Below are 21390 nucleotides of genomic sequence, written 5' to 3' on the forward strand. Positions count from 1 at the left end.
AGGCATAAGCCACTGCACCTGGCCAATTTTTTTTATTTTTAGTAGAGACGGGTTTTCGTCATGTTGCCCAGGCTGGTCTCAAACTCCAGGACTCAAGCAATCCACCCACTTTGGCCTCCCAAAGTGCTAGGATTACAAGTATGAGCCACCGTGCCTGGCCCAAATGCTGTGCAATTTTAATTGGTGAATCTAAGGAACAGGTATACAGCAGAGTATTATACTATTCTCACAATTCAGTAAGTTTGAAATGTTTTCAAAATAAAAAATTAATAACCCTATATTGTTCCCACTATCAGAAATATCAGTAATGTTACTCTGTGTATGAAGGGAATCTATGTATATAGATACACACACACATACACACATGCACACTACTTTGAGATATCTCTATAGAGGGAAGATGGGTGGAATGTAAAAGCAAAGAAAACTGCTCATAGAATAAAAAAATCAAATGAAGACAGAGAAGCATAAAAAAATAGGATAGAACAAGATGACAGAGCCAAATATATTAATATACACTATGCTTCTGTATGAACATTCTCAAAATAGGTCAAAAATCAAAATCCAGCCATTAATGTTACCATCACCATGAAAGTATACCAGAAATTTACCAAATTTGAGGAACATGTGTCTATCTTCAAAAAGGATGTAGCATGTGCCCTATGACAATTTCAGTACTCATTTTGTTTCTACCGCCCTTTTTATTGGCACTTTTGAAGGCACTATAGGGGAAGTTCAACCCAAAACATTATTTCTTCTCTCTGACAAATGATATGCCATTTAAATCAGAGAATATTCAAGAAAAGAGCAGTTTAATACCAGTGAACCAAACTGCTCAAAGGAGAATTTAAATTTTTTCTTGACTCAGGAAAAAAGTATACTCACTTCTTTTGGAGTATGATTATCAGCAATTCTCTGACCCTCAAAGAGAAACCTGAGTGAATTCATTGGAACGCCCTAAAAAGGTAAAGATAATAATAATAAATACATACACACACAAATCTTAGAAAACATAATGGTAACTTTGATGCACAAAAAGGAAGCATGAAAGCCTTAGAACACTACATAGAAAATAAAATTAGACAAGTTAATTCAATCATAAATACTATATACTGAGTAGCAACTATTTGCAAGGCCCTCCCTGTACCAATTCTTTACATACATAATCATAAGTGTTAAACACAACAACCCTGGAAGGTAGGTATTACCACCTTATCTTCATGTTACAGCTAGGGAACCTAAGGCTTGGAGCTAGCCAAGAATTTAAGCCCAAACCTGTTTCTAAGCCTGTGCTCTTGACCACTACTCGATTCACTTTGCCTTGAATCTGTAAGCTAGCATAAAAGATCAGATCAGAAACTGGACAAGCACCCTCACTAGCTTCCAACTATACTGGCAAAATTGGTTTTAAACAGATTTCATCATAAAATTTGGTAAAGCACAAATGGCTAGCTAGCTAATCTACCATAAACCTGGATGGCATAGATAGCACCATAAATATTACAAAATATATTACTATACATTTTTCTAATCACTCTTCAACAAAAATAGCTGAAAGGGGAGAGACGGCTCACTTGCGGTCAGGAGTTTGAGACCAGCCTGGCCAACATTATCATAAAATTTGGTAAAGCGCAAATGGCTAGCTAGCTAATCTACCATAAAGCTGCATGGCACAGATAGCACCATAAATATTACAAAATATATTAGTATACATTTTTCTAATCACTCTTCAACAAAAATAGCTGAAAGGGGAGAGACGGCTCACTTGAGGTCAGGAGTTTGAGACCAGCCTGGCCAACATAATGAAACTCTGTCTCTACTAAAAATACAAAAATTACGGGGCAGGCATGGTGGTTCAGCCTGTAACCCCAGCACTTTGGGAGGCCGAGGCGGGTGGGTCACTTGAGGTCAGGAGTTCAAGACCAGCCTGGCCAACATGGTGAAACCCCATCTCTACCAAAAATATAAAAATTAGCCTGGCAAGGTGGCATGCGCCTGTAATCCCAGCTACTCAGGAGGCTGAGACAGGAGAATCACTTGAACCCGGGAGGTGGAGGTTGCAGTGAGCCAAGGTCGTGTCACTGCACCCCAACCTGGGCGACAGAGGAAGACCCTGTTTAAAAAAAAATACAAATACAAAAAAAATAAAAATACAAAAATTAGCCAGGCCTGGTGGCAGGTGCCTGTAATCCCAGCTACTCGGGAGACTGAGGCATGGGAATCGCTTGAGTCCAGGAGGTGGAGGTTGCAGTGAGCTAAGACGGCACCATTGCACTCCAGCCTAGGCGACAGACTGAGACTCCGTCTCAAAAAAAAAAAAAAAAAAATCAATTCCCTGGCCTATAGATGGGGGGTGTACAGACTATATGAATTTTCTTCAGAGTTATGAAAATTAAATGACAATGAATCTTTTTTTTTTTTTGAGACAGAGTCTCACTCTGCCACCTAGGCTGGAGTGCAATGGCGTGATCTCAGCTCACTGCAACCTCTGCCTCCTGGGTTCAAACGATTCTTCTGCCTCAGCCTCCCGAGTAGCTGGGATTACAGGCGTGCGCATGCCCAGCTAATTTCTGTATTTTTAGTAGAGACAGGGGTTTCACCATGTTGGTCAGGCTGGTCTCGAACTCCTGACCTCATGATCCGCCTGCCTCAGCCTCCCAAAGTGCTGAGATTAGAGGCGTGAGCTACTGTGCCTGGCCAACAATGTACCTTAAATACCTATGGCACAGTACACATAATTGAGATTTCAATAAATGTTTCTTTCCACTGATGAATTTCATCTCAATTTTAACACCCAGTTATTACAAATGTGAAGTAGTTGAACCCCAATTAATGAGATTTTATTAAGTTAAACAATTAAAATCTACAAAAACAGGAGACAAAAATGCTTATGGTTTTACTTATCCTAACACCTAGTTTCTCTTTCTTATAATAAGTTTTTTTTATGTTAGTTACAAATTTAAATTGTTAAAAGCAAACCTTCTAAAAATGAAATCTACAGGCCGGGCACGGTGGCTCACGCCTGTAATCCCAGCACTTTGGGAGGCTAAGGCAGGCAGATCATGAGGTCAGGAGTTCGAGACCAGCCTGACCAACATAGTGAAACCCCGCCACTACTAAAAATACAAAAATTAGCCAGGCATGGTGGTGCATGCCTGTAATCCCAGCTACTCAGGAGACTGAGGCAGGAGAATTGCTTGAACCAGGGAGTCGCAGGTTGCAGTGAGCTGAGATCGCACCACTGCATTCCAGTCTGGGCGAGAGAGTAAAACTCCATCTCAAAGAAATAAATAAATAAAAGAAAATAAAATTTACAATACCTGAGTTAATATTATGTAATATAATTCAATTTTTTTTCTTTTTTCTTTTTCTTTTTGAGATGGACTCTTGCTCTGTCACCCAGGCTGGAGTGCAATGGCATGATCTCGGCTCACTGCAACCTCTGCCTCCCAGATTCAAGTGATTCTCCTGCCTCGGCCTCCCGACTAGCTGGGAATTACAGGCATGCGCCACCACGCCTGGCTAATTTTTGTACTTTTAGTAGAGACAAGGTTCTGCCATGTTGGCCAGGCTGGTCTTGAACTCCTGCCCTCAGGTGATCCGCCTGCCTCAGCCTCCCAAAGTGCTGGGATTACAGGCATGAGCCACTGCGCCCAGCCTATAATTTAATTTAATAGACTGATTAAACGTATATTTCTTGCTTATTAAATCATAATTTCACTTAAAATATATCTTGGTTATCTCATATTAATTCCAATTACATTTATTTTCAAAATCTATTTTATAAGGCCAGGCGTGGTGGCTCACGCCTGTAATCCCAGTACTTTGGGAGGCCGAGGTGGGCAGATCACCTAAGGTCGGGAGTTCGAGACCAGCCTGACCAACATGGAGAAACCCCATCTCTACTAAAAATACAAAATTAGCCGGGCGTGGTAGTGCATGCCTGTAATCCCAGCTACTCGGGAGGCTGAGGCAGAAAAATCACTTGAACTCGAGAGGTGGAGGTTACGGTGAGCCGAGATCGTGCCACTGCACTCCAGCCTGGGCAACAAGAGCAAACTCCATCTAAAAAATAAAAAAATAAAATATATATATACTAATAATACTACTACTTAAATTTAACATATGGCTAAACACTCATGATTAGAAGTACAAAAAAAATTCACAGTAATCACCAAAAAATTACTTGCCTTTCTTGCTATATATACTGGTAAGCCATCAAGACAGAAACATTCATTTGAGCTCTCTTTACAATTCTGAGTTACTTTTCAAACTAGTTCCCATCTTATGAATTCAATCTTTAAAATGAGCCACAAGACAAAAAAAGCAATTAAGCAGGGTACAAGAAATGATAGAGTGTTTTCCTTGAGTTGCTAATGGTGAAAATAATAAAACAGGATTTTTCTTTTCACAATCTTCTATTAAAAAAAAATAAATAAATAAAAACAAAGCATTGTACTTAATACCAAAATGGACAAACCTGTCTTTGACAGTAAGATTCTTTGAGTTTCTTGAGATGTGTTGTCATTTTCACTTTGAAGTGAATCTCACTGCTATCCTAAGGAGATAAAAGAGAAAAAAATTATCCCTCTTTGTATAAATCATTTGCTTTACTTGAACCAAACTATTTAATTACACATATAGTGCAAATAGAAACATAAACCTTGTAACCTGTATTTTTCCACCACAATATTCTTTTTAGCATTCTTAACAGGTTTTCTTAAAACACTGTAATCATCCTCAAAGTTACTGTACACCCATTACAAAAGAAACTGAGTAAAACAAAGTTAATCAGTCTTGAGTGTTAAAATTATCAGTATAAGTAAAAGCCTAAGTAAATGCATTCCTTCATTTGCCATTCTATTGTCAAAATAAAAGATGAACTATCACATCTTTCATTTATCCCAATAGCAACTCAAAACAAAAAGTCTGTCCCCCCAAGTGAAGTGTCACTGAAGGTGGTCGCCTAGAAGAAAAGCAATTAATTATACAATAATTAATTGTATAAGATTCAATTTTATACAATAAGAGACTGAGAAATTTATTCCTGCCATAAAAAATCACCACATGGGGCTGAGCACAGTGGCTCACGCCTGTAATCCCAGCACTTTGGGAGGCCAAGGTGGGCGGATCACAAGGTCAGGAGTTCAAGACCAGCCTGGCCAGTATAGTGAAACCCCATCTCTACTAAAAATACAAAAATTAGCCAGGCATGGTGGCACACACCTGTAGTCCCAGCTACTCAGGAGGCTGAGGCAGAAGAATTGCTTGAACCTAGGAGGTGGAGGTTGCAGTGAGCCAAGAATGCGCCACTGCACTCCAGCCTGGGCGACAGAGCAGGACTCCATCTCAAAAAAAAAAAAAAAAAAATCACCACATGGAATCTGGTTTCTCTCACATGAGTAAAATGAGTAAGAACCTGAGTTAGTCAAACTGATTTGTGGGACCAAAAATTCTTTTATTCTGCTCAGATTGTGAAACAAACTATCAGCCAACCATCAGAAAAAATACTGTTACTTGCATAATGTAAAATTTCAAAGCCAAACTTCATGACCACATATCACATTCACAAATGTGTATTTGCAGAAGCTGCACATTTACAGAATTTTTTGGGGGCCGTGACTATGAAGAAATAAAATTATCTTCACATAGCTCATTTCATAAACAGATAAAATTCTACAGCAAACCTCATGCTACACATTAAAATCAATTCCAGGCTGGGCATGGTGGCTCATGCCTGTAATCCCAACACTTTGGGAGGCCAAAGCAGGTGGATCATTTGAGTTCAGGAGTTACAGACCAGCCTGACCAACATGGTGAAACGCCATTTCTACCAAAAATACAAAAAAATTAGCCAGGTGTGGTGGCGCATGCCTGTAATCCCAGCTACTCGGGAGGGTGAGGCAGGAGAATCGCTTGAACCCAGGAGGTGGAGGCTGCAGTAAACTGAGATCTCGCCACTGTACTCCAGCCTGGGCAACAGAGTGAGACTCCGTCTCAAAAAAAAAAAAACAATCACTTCCAGATGAATTAAAGAACTAACATTAAAATTTTTTTGGCCAGGTGCAGTGGCTCACTCCTGTAATCCCAACACTTTGGGAGTTCAAGCTGGGCAGATCACGAGGTGAGGAGTTCAAGACCAGCCTGGCCAACATGGTGAAACCCTATCTCTACTAAAAATATAAAAAATTAGCCGGGTGTGGTGACAGTTGCATGTAATCCCAACTACTCAGGAGGCTGAGGTAGAAGAATTGCTTGAATCCGGGAGGCGGATGTTGCAGTGAGCGGGAAGTACCACTGCACTCCAGCCTGCGCAACAGAACAAGGCTCTGCATCAAAAAAAAAAAAAAATCTCAATATTTTCCCCTCAAGGGAGAATTTTTTCCACTAATTTTGGCCTTGGGATGCCCTATTGCAAAGCATGATTTTAACCTAGAAACCATAAAAAAAAGAGGTGGATAAATTTGACTTAATAAAAACATAAAACGTCTGTATAGTAAAAGACGCCATAAACAAAAGTTAAGACATACTGGAGGAAATATTCATAACATGTAACAGACAAGGAAAATGAAGACAATATTTTTAAAAATCCCACAAATTAATAATTCTTAAAAAGATATTCCATGGCATATGGACATATAGATCAATGGCATAAAATTGAGAGCCAAGAAATAAACCCTTGTATCTATAGTCAATTTTTTGACAAGGATACCAGAACAATTCAGTGAGAAAAGGACAGTCTTTTCAACTAATGGTCTGAGACAAACACCCATAAAAAATTATTCAAAATGATGAAAGATTTAAATGTAAGAGCTGAAACTATAAATAAAACCATAAAACTTTTTTTTTTTTTTTTTTTTTGAGACAGGGTCTCACTCTGTCACCCAGACTGGAGTACAGTCGCGTGATCACAGCTCACTGCAGCCTTGACCTCCCAGGCTCAAGTGATTCTCCCCGCTCAGCCTCCTGAGTAGCTGGGACTACAGGCATGTGCCACCACGCCCTACTAATTTTTTATATTTTTTGTAGAGATGGGGTTTCGCCATGTTGCCCAGGCTGGTCTCCAGCTCCTGAGCTCAAGCAATCTGCCCACCTTGGCCTCCCAAAGTGCTGAGATTACAGGTGTGAGCCATTGTGCCAGCCTTAAAACTCTTAAACCACAAGCGTAAACCTTTGTGACCCTGGAATAGGCAATGGTTTCTTAGATAAATTACAAGCAACAAAAGAAAAAACAGATGAACTTAATTCACCAAAATTAAAAACCTTACGCTGCAAAGAATAAAACCAAGAAAGTAAAAAGACAACTCAAAGATAGGAGAAAATCTATGCAAATCATATATATGATAAAGGTCTAATACCCAGAATAAAAGACATATTACCACTCAACAATAAAAAGACAACTAACCCAATTTAAAAATGGACAAAAGATCTAAAGATCTTCATTTTTCCAAAGAAGATGTACTAATGGCCAATAAGGACATAAAAAAATGCTTGGCATCATTAGCCATCAGGAAAGAGCAAGTTGAAACCACAGTGAGATACCACATCACACCCAGTAGGATTACAACCAAAAATATGGATCATTACAAGTGTTGACCAGAATATGGAAAAACTGAAACCCTCATATGTTGCTGCTAGGAATGTAAGATGGTAGGGCCACTGCTGAAAACAGTTCGGCAGTTCCTCAAAAAGTAAAACATACAGTTGCATACTAGACTCAGCAATTCCACTCCTAGGTATATATTCCACTCCTAGGTATATATCCAAGGGAGCTGAAAACATATGTCCACACAAAAACACACATGAATGTTCACAGCAACATTATTAATAGTAGCCAAAATATGGAGACAAACTAAATATCAACTGATAACTGGAAAACAAAATATATTCTACCCACACAATGGTACAGAATTCAGCCATTAAAAGGAATATAGTACTGATACATGCTACAGCATGAATGAACCTTGAAAACATGCTAAAAGAAAGAAGCCAGGCCAGGCATAGTGGCTCACACCTATAATCCCAGCACTTTAGGCCAAGTGGGAGAATCACTTAAGCCCAAGAGTTCAAGACCAGCCTGAGCAACATAGCGAGACCCCTGGAGAGGGAGAGGGGGATGGGGCAGGGGCAGGAGGGGAGGGAGGGGAAGAAGAGCAGGGAAGCAAGGAAGAAAAGAAGAAACAAACCAGAATAAAAAGCCACATATCAAAGCTAGGCATGGTGGCTCATGCCTGTAATCCCAACACTTTGGGAGGCTGAGGTAGGCAGATCATCTGAGGTCAGGAGTTTGAGACCCGCCTGGCCAACATGGCGAAACCCCATCTCTATTAAAAATACAAAAATTAGCTGGGCATGGTGGTGCATACCTGAAATCCCAGCTACTCAGGAGGCTATGGCAGGAGGATCGCTTGAACCCAGGAGGTGGAGGTCGCAGTGAGTTGAGATCAGGCCACTGCACTCCAGCCTGGGTGACAGAGCGAGACCCTTGCCTCAAAAAAAAAAACATATATCTTATGATTCCATTTATATGTAATGTCCAGAAAAGGCAAACCTATAGAGACAGAAAGTAGAATCATGGTTGTCACTGGCTGGAGGAAATAGGATGGGGAATGACTGCTAATGGGTACAGGGTATCTTTTTGGGGTAATGCAAATGTTCTGGAATTGGTAGTGGTGATGGCTGCACACACTTGTGAATAATACTAAAGCCACTGAATTATATACTTTAAAATAGTGAATTTTATAATATGTGAATTTTATCTTCTAAAAGTTTTCAAAATAAGGCCAGGCACAATGGCTCACACCTGTAATCCCAGAACTCTGGGAGGCCAAGATGGGTGGATCACCTGAGGTCAGGAGTTCGAGACAAGCCTGGCCAACATGGAGAAACCCCGTCCCTACTAAAAATATTTTTAAAAAAATTAGTCAGGCTTCGTGGCAGGCACCTGTAGTCCCAGCTACCCGGAAGGTGAGGCAGGAGAATCACCTGAACCCGGGAGTGGAGGGTGCAGTAAGCCAAGATCGCGCCATTGCACTCCAGCCTGGCAACAAGAGCACAACCCCATTTCAAAATAAAATTTAAATTTAAAAAATTTTGAAAATAAAAAATAAAAGTCTTCAAAATAAGATAACCACAGAAAAATGGGAAAAGGGTATGAACACAAGTAACAGAAGAATATAAATGTAACAGACCAAAAAAATTATACCTTATTAATAATTAGGTAAATGAAAAATAAAAAATGTTTTACCTAGCATATTTGAACAAAATTTAAAGACTGTTAATATCCCATGTTTGGGAGAATATAGGGAAATGGTACTGTCACACTTCAATGGAAATACCACTGCACTCCAGCCTAGGCGAGTCCACCCTTCCACCAATTCTCTGTCTTTTGTCCTTTAGAAAACCCACGTAACTGTGCAGATTCATTCCTCCAACAGTTGTTAGCTAACCTTAATTAACATTTCAGAGTCAATAAGATACAGACCAGAGCCGGGCACGGTGGCTCTCGCCTGTAATCCCAGCACTTTGGGAGGCCGAGGCTGGTGGATCACAAGGTCAGGAGATCGAGCCCATCCTGGCTAACACAGTGAAACCCTGTCTCTACTAAAAATACAAAAAAATTAGCTGGGCATGGTGGCGGGCGCCTGTAGTCCCAGCTACTTGGGAGGCAGGAGAATGGCGTGAACCCGGGAGGCGGAGCTTGCAGTGAGCCGAGATCGCACCACTGCACTCCAGCCTGGGTGACAGAGCAAGACTCCATCTCAAAAAAAAAAAAAAGATACAGACTAGAGTCTAGGGAAATAGGAGGCCAGAAAAGGGAAAAGGGTCAGGAAAAGGGCTGATAAACCTTTTACTTAAGGTTGGCCCTAGCCTTATCACTTAATAGTATTCACTGTATTTGCCCCTGAAGCACACTAACCAAGAAAACATTCCTATTTGGAAAAATTAAGATGATCTAAAACTGCCTGGCAGAGTAATTTAAAAAACAGTATTGGCCTCTTCTACCTCTAACAGATGCATACACAGTAAATTAAAATGCATACATAGTCATTTTAAAATAATTTGCCTTAAATAATTTTTTTCCTGTGAAAAAGTATTCACATTGAAGGGGAGTCAAAAGAGAAAAACAATGAAACTCACCTGTCCAATGACTTTGAGTTTAATATATTCACCTTCCTTCTTATCCCCCAAGTCCTCAGTTGAAGGTTTTGCCTCCTGAAAGAAAATTAAATTTCAAGATAAAAGTTCCTACATCCTATTTTAATTACTCATGAGTATCCATTACTTTCATTCAGGTTGCAAAATCTGCACCTGAGAATACAAACAGTATTTCTTTTCCATGCCAGTCAATTAAGAAAAAAAGATCCTAAGTCAATTACTGTCCTAAACACTATTCACTAGAAATCAAGAAAGGGGTCTCTTTTATTACAATATCCCATAGTAATGGTCTAAAACTTTACCACACATCAAAATCACCTGAAGGACATGTTAAACAAACTGCTGGGCCCAAGCCCCAGTTTCTTATTCAGCACATCTGTAGTAGGGATGAGAATCTGTTTCTAACAAATTACCAGGTGGTACCGATGCTGCTGGCCAGAGGAACAACTTGGAAACAACTGCCCTACAGCCAACTCTTACCAGCACAGAGGGAGTTCATCCTCCATGAATTTTTAGACAAACATTCTGAATCCAAGATTATCTTCTCACAGCCTATCACGAGGAGTTTACTTTAACTACAAAACTGTACTAAGAAATGTAAACTAATCATAATAGCATAAGCAAGGCTATTATTTATTTTTATTTTATTTTTTTTTTGAGACAGAGTTTCGCTCTTGTTGCCCAGGCTGGAGTGCAATGGCTCGATCTCAGCTCACCACAACCTCTGCCTCCTGGGTTCAAGCAATTCTCCTGCCTCAGCCTCCCGAGTAGCTGGGACTACAGGCATGCACCACCACACACGGCTAATTTTGTATTTTAAGTAGAGACGGGGTTTCTCCATGTTGGTCAGGCTGGTCTCAAACTCCTGACCTCAGGTGATCATCCCGCCTTGGCCTCCCAAAGTGCTGGGATTACAGGCATGAGCCACAGTGCCCAGCCAAGCAAGGCTATTTAGAAAGGAAAATCAAATAAGAAAGTATTAGCCTAATGTACTCTGGAATCAAAACGAATCAGTTTTATATAAATAATTATTTTAGACTATCCGAAGCATAATGCTTAAGTTTAAAAGAGGAGACAAAAATAGGAAGACAAGATACTTGAGAGGCTGTGGCAGTAGGACTGCTTGAGAGCCCAGGAGTTGGAGGCCAGCCTGGACAACATAGCAAGACCTCATCTCTTAAAAAAAAAAAAAAAAAAAAAAAAAAATCACAAAAACAGACAGTTATAAAATAATTTCAAAAAAAGAGGTACTGAAATGAAAATGAGGTTAACAGAATAAATTGGTTAAAACAACTTCACCATGAAGTATCTCAAGAATAAGCAAATCATTTTTAGTAAAGGGGGCACCTTGGAAAATTTCATGAATAATGTGGTAAAAAAGTAACTTTTTTTCTCTATGTGCTACACCTTAGTTTGGCCACCAAATTACCCACTTATTTAGATATATACCTTATTATTCGTAATAATTTCAAGCAGTTAATCCATATTTGATAGGAATAACCATAACCATGACCTGTGTATCTCATGCCAGTAACTCAAATTACAAAATTCTTTAACATTCACCAATTAAAAGAACATATTAAACTAGAAGCAGCTTTTAACTTTAAAATACAGGCTAGAGTCTAGGGAAATGCTTAGATAACAGAACTGATTTCATTAGTATGAATCCTTGCCTGTTTTTCATTCTGCAGTGCTTTTAACATTTGCTGACTACTGACTATTATGGCAGCAGGCAAAATTAACCTTCTTTAGTGAGACAGTATTTCACCTGAAAACTAGAAGACTGTCTTCAAATATAGTCTCTCCACATTTCTATGAATTTATATTCATAGTAAACAGCTGCTTCTTCCTCTAAGTATCTAGAAGGTGAAGAGCTTATTCCATGCAGTGAAGGGCAATAAACAGCAACCAAGCCCTGAGTCCTCTGTAACTGGAAGGAGAGGAGGCCTTAAGAAGCTTTGTTTAAGTTAGCACAAAGGACAGCCCCCTCGCCTAGCAGCAATATATCAGCACAACAGGAGTGGCTTTGCTCCTGTGTCTCCTAGATAGGGTAGCTATAGCGGCTACTCAGCACAAAAGAATTCTTCCCCTCCTCCCCTCCATCATCCTCAGTGCTTCAGAATTCTCCTAAAGTCCAGCTTCTCCAATCCTATAACTACTCAGATCAAAAAGCATAAATACCTTCCAGTACTTTAGGGCCTCTAACCTAACTCTATAGTATGACATTCTCTGCTTCCACTATCAAGCTCAATTCTCATTTTTCTCTCATCATTCACTTAACAAACCCAAAGATTCTGTTCAATTGGACTATTTGCTGTTCCCTGAATATGTCATTAGCATTACTTCAACTTCAGCCCTTTGCGGCCCTAGTTTCATTTACCTGGAATATATATATATATATATATATATATATATATATATCCTCTCTCAGCCTGTCTTGAAATCACCTCAAGGATATCTACTTCACACATGAACTTAAGTCCAGTATTTTTCTTTTTTTTCTTTTTTTTTTTTTTTTTTTTGAGACAGATTTTCGCTCTTGTTGCCCAGGCTGGAATACAATGGCACAATCTTGGTTCACTGCAACCTCTGCCTCCTGGGTTCAAGCGATTCTCCTGCCTCAGCCTCCCAAGTAGCTGAGATTACAAGAGTGTGCCACCACACCCGGCTAATTTTTGTATTTTCAGTAGAGATGGGGTTTCCCTATGTTGGCCAGGCTGGTCTCGAACTCCTGACCTCAGGTGATCCACCCACCTCGGCCTCCCAAAGTGCTGGGATTACAGGCTTGAGCCACTACGCCCAGCCTTTTATTTCTCTTTTCTGTGACAGAGTCTCGCTCTGTCACCCAGGCTGGAGTGCAGTGGCACAATCTCGGCTCACTGCAACCTCTGACTCCCAGGTTCAAGCGATTTTCTCATCCCTCAACCACCTGAATAGCTGGGATTACAGGCATGCACCACCACGCCCAGCAATTTTTTGTGTATTTTTAGTAGAGACAGGGTTTCATCACATTGGCCCAGGTTGGTCTTGAACGCCTGGCCTCAAATGATCTGCCCACCTTGGCCTACCAAAGTGCTGGGATTACAGGCGTAAGCCACCATGTCAGGCCAAGTCTAGGATTTTTTAAAACTTGTCTATGAACCACAGCACTCCCCCAACCTTCCAAATGATATTAATATCTTCCTTTAATGCTCCTACTTGCAATTTATTCATATATTTTATGGCATTTATTTTCAACTTAAAAATACTCTCCTTTGACCTTACTTCTCTAGTTGTTTTTCTCACCATTTTTTTTTTTGTGGTTGTTGTTGTTTTGAGACGGAGTTTTGCTCTGTTGCCCAGGCTGGAGTGCAGTGGTGCGATGACCGCAACCTCCACCTCCCAGATTCAAGTGATTCTCCTGCCTCAGCCTCCTGAGTAGCTGGGATTACAGGTGTGTGCCACCACGTCCAGCTAATTATTTTGTATTTTTAGTAGAGACGGAATTTCACTGTATTAGCTAGGATGGTCTCGATCTCCTGACCTTGTGATCTGCCCGCCTTGGCCTCCCAAAGTGCTGGGATTACAAGCGTGAGCCACCATGCCCAGCCAGTTCTCACCTTTTTCCAAAATCAAACTTCTTAAAGAGTATTCAGCTGTAATGTGGTTTATGCCCCCACCATTCCAGTTAACACTCTCCTCACCAATGGTTAGCAGGTGGATTCTTTATTGCTAAATCCAATGTACACTTTCAAATCTCATCTGTAACTCTCTCAAACAACAAACACTGATTGAGTTTTACCTTGAAAACTCTCCATCTTTGGCTGCCAAGATTAGGTTCTCTCCTCATTTCTGTAATTTCCTTCAATGCTGGGTTTCATCTGAATTCTGTGTCTTCAATCCTCTGCTTTTCTCTGTCTCCCTGGTGACCCGTGATTCCAACTAGTTCTCAGATACTAATAACTCGGCCGGGCGCGGTGGCTCACACCTGTAATCCCAGCACTTTGGGAGGCTGAGGCAGGCGGATCACGAGGTCAGGAGATCGAGACCATCCTGGCCAACACGGTGAAACCCCCATCTCTACTAAAAATACAAAAAGTTAGCCGGGCATAGTGGCGGGCACCTGTAATCCCAGCTACTCTGGAGGCTGAGGCAGGAGACTGGCGTGAACCCGGGAGGCGGAGCCTGCAGTGAGCTATGATAGCGCCACTGCATTCCAGCCTGGGCGACTGAGCGAGACTCCGTCTTAAAAAAAAAAAAAAACAACAGATACTAATAACTCAAATTATTCCTTCTAACATTTATGAGTTTCACACTCCAAGTGCCTGAATATATCCTTGGATACTTCAGTGTGAAAGTGTCCCAAACCAAATCATTATCTCTAACTCTTATGTCAGTTTTAACTCCTCTTTCTAAAAATCAAAATCAAAACAAATTATAATTCTTCCTGGATTCCCAATTACAATAAATGGTTACCATACAATCAGCTGCCAACAACAGAAATTCCGGGGTCATCTTTGGCTCCTCTTCTGCTTTTAAACATTAAACTTCATACTTAACATCACTCATCATTCTGACAATTCTGTGTCTTTTTTTGTTTTGTTTTAGAGACAGGGTCTCACTATGTTGCCCAGGCTGGTCTTGAACTCCTGGGTTCAAGCAATCCTCTCATCTCAGCCTCCCAAAGTGCTGGAATTACAGGCATGAGCCATAACAATTCTATTTCTTACTAGCTCTCAAGGCCATCCCATTCTCTCCTTTCCACTGCTTTAGTTCAGCCACTCATTGATGCTTATTAACATCACTGCAACAACATAACTGGCCTGGTGCAGTGGCTCACACCCATAATCCTGGCACTTTGGGAGGCCAAGGTGGATCACTTGAGGCCAGGAGTTTGAGACCAGCCTGGGCAACATGGTGAAACCCTGTCTCTACAAGAAATAAAAAAATTAGCCAGACGTGGTGGTACATGCCTGTAGTCCCAGCTACTTGGGAGGCTGAGGTGGGAGGATCATTTGACCCCGGGAGGTCAAGGCTGCAGTGAGCCAAGATCATGCCACTGCACTCCAGCCTGAGTGAAAGAGCGAGACCTTGTCACTAAAAAAAAAAAAAAAAAAAAAAAAAATTAATTTTAAAAATAGAATAACTGACGTTCCCAGTCTTCCTCCCTTCAATTATTTCTCCAAACTGTCACCAGAGCCATCTCTCTAAAATGCAATCTGGTCTGCTCAAAATCTTCAGGGTTAAATTCAAACTCCTAGGCCAGGCATGGTGGCTCACGTCTATAATTCCCAGCACTTTTGGAGGCCGAGGAGGGTGGATCACCAGCCTGACCAACATGGCGAAACCCCGTCTCTACTAAAAATACAAAAATTATTAGCCGGGTGTGGTGGCGCGTGCCTGTAATCCCAGCTACTCAGGAGGCTGAGGCAGGGAATTGCTTGAACCCGGGAGGCAGAGGTTGCAGTGAGCCGAGATCACCCACTGCACTCCCACCTGGGCAACATAGCAAGACTCCGACTAAAAAAAAAAAAAAAAAAAAAAATCCTAACTCCTTAGCTGACATTCACTGATCCTTCATGTGCTGGTCCCTGCCTAGCAATGAAACCTTATTCTCCTCCCTCTGTTAGCAAATATCCTATCCTACAGCCATAACTATCAACAATTGCTGGAACATAGCACCCTCCACCTTATCTCAATTATCTTTGTACATGCTGACACCCTCTTCTTGGAAGGCCCTTTCCCACTCTATTCACCTCCCATGACCACCCAGACATCACTTCCTTGATCATCTTCTTAAATGTTCCCATACTGCTTACTTATCTATCATAACCATTTGTTTGCATATCTGTCTCTTCTATCAGATTTGAGTTTCTTATTGGCATGCCTTACTCTTCTTTGTATTTCCAGTCAAGCACAGAGCTTGGTACTTTGAAGATACTCAATATTCTTATTAAACAGTTTTCTGTGACAGGCTGGTATGTCTTGTCTTCCCTGCAAGTTTACAAGTGGAGGGTCCAAGTTTTTTCACCTCTCTAACCTCTGTAGTGCCAAACAAATACTAAGCAATTTTTAAATGTTTGTTGAATAAATAAGATTGACAGCACTATTTTCTGTATATCACAGAATCTTACTCAGGCTTCATACTTATGTATGCAATAGTCAGTTCAAACAGATCTTTTCAGTTTTTTGCATTCACAGTTGAGAATAAGAGATAATTCACCTCAATTTCATAAGAATATATGAACAACTGGATTTTAAATTTCCAAAAATAAGCTGCCACTTTCCCTAGACACTCCATTTGGTGATGTCTTCCCAACTCTTAACCACTATAATAACAATCACCTGTACCACTTGTTTAATAGCCTCATGCTTGCTTAAGGCAGTCATCAAGCTTTTTGCCTTCTCTCTTTGACAAACTAGCCTTGATAATGAGAAGATCTGTACCAAAAAAAGGCCAAAGTTTGTCTCCAACGAGCTCAGTGTCTTTTGTAGGCTGTCTTTCCATCTCTTCCTTGTAAAAAGCAGCCAATACAGAACGGTATGACACAGTGATTACAAAACAGTGAAAGCATTCAGCCCTGAGTCTGGGACACTAGGTCATCAAAGAAAAGAGAATCCCAAAGAGAGCTGGGTGATTTGGCTGGAAAGGATACACAGCCCCAAAGCAGAAGAAACAGGTGATGGAAAGATTAAGTGAATATACAGGATCAAAGAGAGAACTGAAAGCCTCTTAGACTGCAAAAGATATGGAAAACACAATAGGCCTCATTTTCAAATGTACAATATTCATGAGGAGGGTTTTCTTATGCTATTTCAAAGTCAAAAGAACAAGACCTTTGCTTAAAAGCACTCTGGAGGCTGGGCGCAGTGGCTCACTTCTGTAATCCCAGCACTTTGGGAGGCCAAGGCAGGCAATCACTTGAGGCCAGGAGTTCAAGAGCAGCCTGGGTTGCCTGGCCAACCCAGCAGCCAGGCAGATGACAAAACCCTATCTCTACTAAAAGAAAGTGGTGGTGGTGCACGCCTGTAATCCCAGCTATTCGGGAGGCTGGGGAACAAGAATCACTTGAACCCGGGAGGTGGAGGTTGCAGTGAGCCGAGATCATGCCAAAAAAAGCACTCTGGTAATCAGTACAGTGCAATTCAGTCACAGGGACAGAGCATCACACTTAACTACTGCCAGTGTGTCACGGACCCAGCTGCACAAGGATTGCCTTTTTTTTTGAGACAGAGTCTTGCTCCGCCTCCAAGGCTGGAGTACAGTGGCGTGATCTCAACTCACTGCAACCTCTGCCTCCCGGGTTCAAGCGATTCTCCTGCCTCAGCCTCCTGAGTATCTGGATTACAGGCACACACAACCACACCTGGCTAATTTTTGTATTTTCAGTGGAGACGGGGTTTTGCCACGTTGGCCACGCTGGTCTCGAACTCCTGACCTCAGGTGATCTGCCCACCTCAGCCTCCAAAAGTGCTGGGATTACAGGTGTGAGCCACCGCGCCCGGCTGGATTGCTCACTCTCATTGAAAAAGGAGGGATTCTAGGAAAACTCAACAACAAATAAAAAATACGTTTACTCTTATTTGATGATATTAACAAATCTGTTCATTTTTTAAGGTGTGACAAGAGTATATTGGTCATGTTAAAAGAAAAGGCCTTGGCTGGGCACTGTGGCTTACGCCTGTAATCCCAGCACTTTGGGAGGTCGGGGCGGGCCAATCACCTGAGGTCAGGAGTTTGAGACCAGCCTGACCAACATGGAGAAACCCCGTCTCTACTAAAAATACAAAATTAGCCAGGCGTGGTGGTGCATGCCTGTAATCCTAGCTACTAGGGAGGCTGAGGCAAGAGAATCGCTTGAACCCGGGAGGCAGAGGTTGCAGTGAGCCGAGAATGCGCCATTGCACTTCAGCCTGGAGAACAAGAGCAAAACTCCGTCTCAAAAAAAAAAAAGGGGGGGGGGCAGGCGTGCTGGCTCACACCTGTAATCCCATCCCAGCACTTTGGGAGACTGAGGCGGGTGGATCACGAGGTCAGGAGATCGAGACCATCCTGGCTAACACAGTGAAACCCCATCTCTACTAAAAATACAAAAAATTAGCTGGGCGTGGTGGTGGGCGCGGTGGTGGGCGCCTGTAGTCCCAGCTACTCAGGAGGGTGAGGCAGGAGAATGGCGTGAACCCGGAAGACAGAGCTTGCAGTGAGTCGAGATGGAGCCACTGCACTCCATCCTGGGCGGCAGAGCAAGGCTCCGTCTCAAAAAAAAAAAAATTAAATTTAAATTTAAATTAAAGAAAAAGCCCTTCTCTTTTAAAGATACATACTGAAATATTTACAGATGAAATGATACAATATTTAGAACTGGCTTCAAAATAATATGGGGGAGTATAATGGGATGCTGTAGATTATAGGCCAACAGGAGGCCACAAGGATTCATTATAATACAGTACATTTAAACATAAATTAAAAAAAAATTCATTAAAAAAGTCACTCCAGCCAGGCGCAGTGGCTCATGCCTGTAATTCCAGCACTTTGGGAGGCCAAGACAGGCGGATCATGAGGTCAGGAGATCAAGACCATCCTGGCTAACATAGTGAAACTCCATCTCTACTAAAAATACAAAAAATTAGCTGGGCGTGGTGGTGGGCGCCTGTAGTCCCAGCTACTTGGGAGGCTGAGGCAGGAGAATGGCGTGAACCCGGGAGATGGAGCTTGCAGTGAGCCGAGATCATGCCACTGCATTCCAGCCTGGGCGACAGAGCAAGACTGTCTCGGGAAAAAAAAAAAAAGTCACTCCAAGCTTCAAATTCTATATATATATATATCAATTTATTTTATTTCCTAATGAAGAAAGCTCAAAAAGGGTTAAACAGGATAATTCTAATGCACTATTAAGAGGGAAAAACCCAGAATTACAGTGAAGTCACTTCCCTTATACTTAATTTACCACAATTCCATTTTATTTATTTATTTATTTTGAGTCTCACTGTGTCACCCAGGCTGGAGTGCAGTGGCATGATCTCAGCTCACTGCAAACTTTGCCTCCTGAGTAGCTGGGACTACAGGCGCACGCCACCACACCCAGCTAAATTTTGTATTTTTTGGTAGAGACAGGGTTTCACCATGTTGCCCAGGCTGGTCTCGACCTCTTGTGCTCAGGCAATCCGCCCGCCTCGGCCTCCCAAGTGCTGGGATTACAGGCGTGAGCCACTGCACCCAGCCCACAATTCTAAAAACACAAAAATATATGTATATTTTCATCTTCATGCTGCATATGTTCAAACTTAGTAAGAAGGTACTAGAGATTTAGAACAGAACTGACCAGATTTAACTGCATAACTTCAAGGTTTAGGTCAAAGCTGTCAACACAATGGGCCTCTGAATATTTACATTCAACCCTGAATGGTAGTTAAACACTAGTCATGCACAGATAGCTTCTCAGGAACTAAAAACTATAACTAAAAATTTTACTGGTTGTGTAAACCTTACCCTTTGAGTCTAGACCTATGCTAAGCCTAGAACAAGCCAGTTTGATTGCATCCAAAAGTACTAGCAAACAGACTTGTAAGTATGACAGACATTGTTAATTACCTACCTGATATCTATTTTCCCTTTCTTCCTTACAAAGGGAAACCTAAATTTACCCAGATAAAAAACATTATTTCCCAGCTTCTTTTATGCCCATTTTGGCCAAAGAGATATAAAGTGACGTACTTTTTCCCTTTGCTTCTCCCTTTTCTCCTGTCTGGAAGACAAAGTAGCTTTTTTGTGCCCACAAGTAGACAAGCACCAGAGTGAAAGACTGCTGTTAAGGATGGAGAAGAAAATAATATGAAGGAACTGTGGAGCTACCACATCAGCCCTGGGCTACTTTTGTCTACACTTCTTGTTTTATGAGAAAAAAAAAATTGTTTAACCTACAATAAATCAAATTTCCTGTTAGTCAGCCCAAAAGTAATCCCGAAATAGAAGGTGCTATAAAAGGTGTAAGTTTGGCTCATATTAAAAACAGGTGCTAGAAAATTCCTCAATGGGCATCAAAAGCAGAATGAATAAGTAAATTGAGTGTACTGCATTCCATACAATGGAATGCCACACAGCAATGAGATTTAATAACATACAACTATATACAATAATAATGAACGAACCTCTAAACAGTGCTGGGCAAAAGAACCAACACACAGAGATACATACTGTATGATTTCACTTATAAAATGTTATGCTGTATAAAAACAGACAAAACTATTCTACTTGTTAAGTCAATACAGCGGTTCTTCATCTGAGTGCTGGTTGTATGGATGTGTTCACTTTGTGAAAGTTCAGCAAACCATACACTCTTGTGCACTTTTTTGTAGGTATATTACTCTTTGGTAAAACCTTTAAAAATAACTGGCCCTAGACGTTGAGAACAACCAGCCCAGCAAACAAACTCCACCCTTCCTTCCTTCCTTCAGGTCTTTTCCTTCAGATCCTCATTAGCTCGGAAAAGGCAACTGAATGCAAAAATAGCCCAAAAATATAACCGATACAATGTATCTTTAAGTAAACACAGTCATGCTGCAGGAATTACCCAAATTTTGAACTGTAAAACTAAGGTGCTCAATAACAGTATCTGTGTGAACCTTTCCCCATGACTCTTTTAAAGAAACAGAATATCAGCCAGGATGGTGCAGTGGCTCACACCTGTAATCCTAGCACTTTGGGAGGCCAAGGCGGTCAGATCACCTGAGGTCGAGAGTTCGAGACCGGCCTGACCAACATGGAGAAGCCCCATCTTTACTAAAAAAAAAAAAAAAAAAAAAAGAAAGAAATTAGCCGGACGCAGTGGCTCACGCCTGTAATCCCAGCACTTTGGGAGGCCAAGGCAGGCAGATCATGAAGTCAGGAGATCGAGACCATCCTGGCTAACACGGTGAAACCCCGTCTCTACTAAAAATACAAAAACTTAGCCAGACGTGGTGGTGCGTGCCTGTAATCCCAGCTACTCAGGAGGCTGAGGCAGGAGAAATGCTTGAACCCAGGAGGCGGAAGTTGCAGTAAGCAGAGATCACGCCATTGCACTCCAACTGAGACTCCGTCTCAAAAAAAAAATTAGCCGGGCATGGTGGCACATGCCTGTAATCCCAGCTACTCGGGAGGCTGTGGCAGGAGAATCGCTTGAACCCAGGCGGCGGAGGTTGCGGTGAGCCAAGATGGCACCATTGCATTCCAACCTAGGCAACAAAAGCGAAACTCCGTCTCAAAAAAAAATT

At 41.5% G+C, this 21390-nt stretch overlaps 1 protein-coding gene across 1 annotated transcript in view; it reads right to left on the reverse strand.

Annotated features, from left to right (window-relative positions):
* Positions 1-21390, reverse strand: part of SUMO1 (small ubiquitin like modifier 1) — a 32552-nt gene that overhangs the window by 3400 nt on the left and 7762 nt on the right. The window contains exons 2-4 of the mRNA XM_054479143.1: positions 10141-10215; positions 4481-4558; positions 886-957 (exon numbers count right to left, since the gene is read on the reverse strand). Of these exons, the coding sequence (XP_054335118.1) occupies positions 886-957; positions 4481-4558; positions 10141-10215 (225 nt within the window). The remainder of the gene's footprint in view (positions 1-885; positions 958-4480; positions 4559-10140; positions 10216-21390) is intronic.

The sequence above is a fragment of the Pongo pygmaeus genome, chromosome 11, assembly GCF_028885625.2.
Source record: "Pongo pygmaeus isolate AG05252 chromosome 11, NHGRI_mPonPyg2-v2.0_pri, whole genome shotgun sequence".
NCBI classification, from domain to species: domain Eukaryota; kingdom Metazoa; phylum Chordata; class Mammalia; order Primates; family Hominidae; genus Pongo; species Pongo pygmaeus.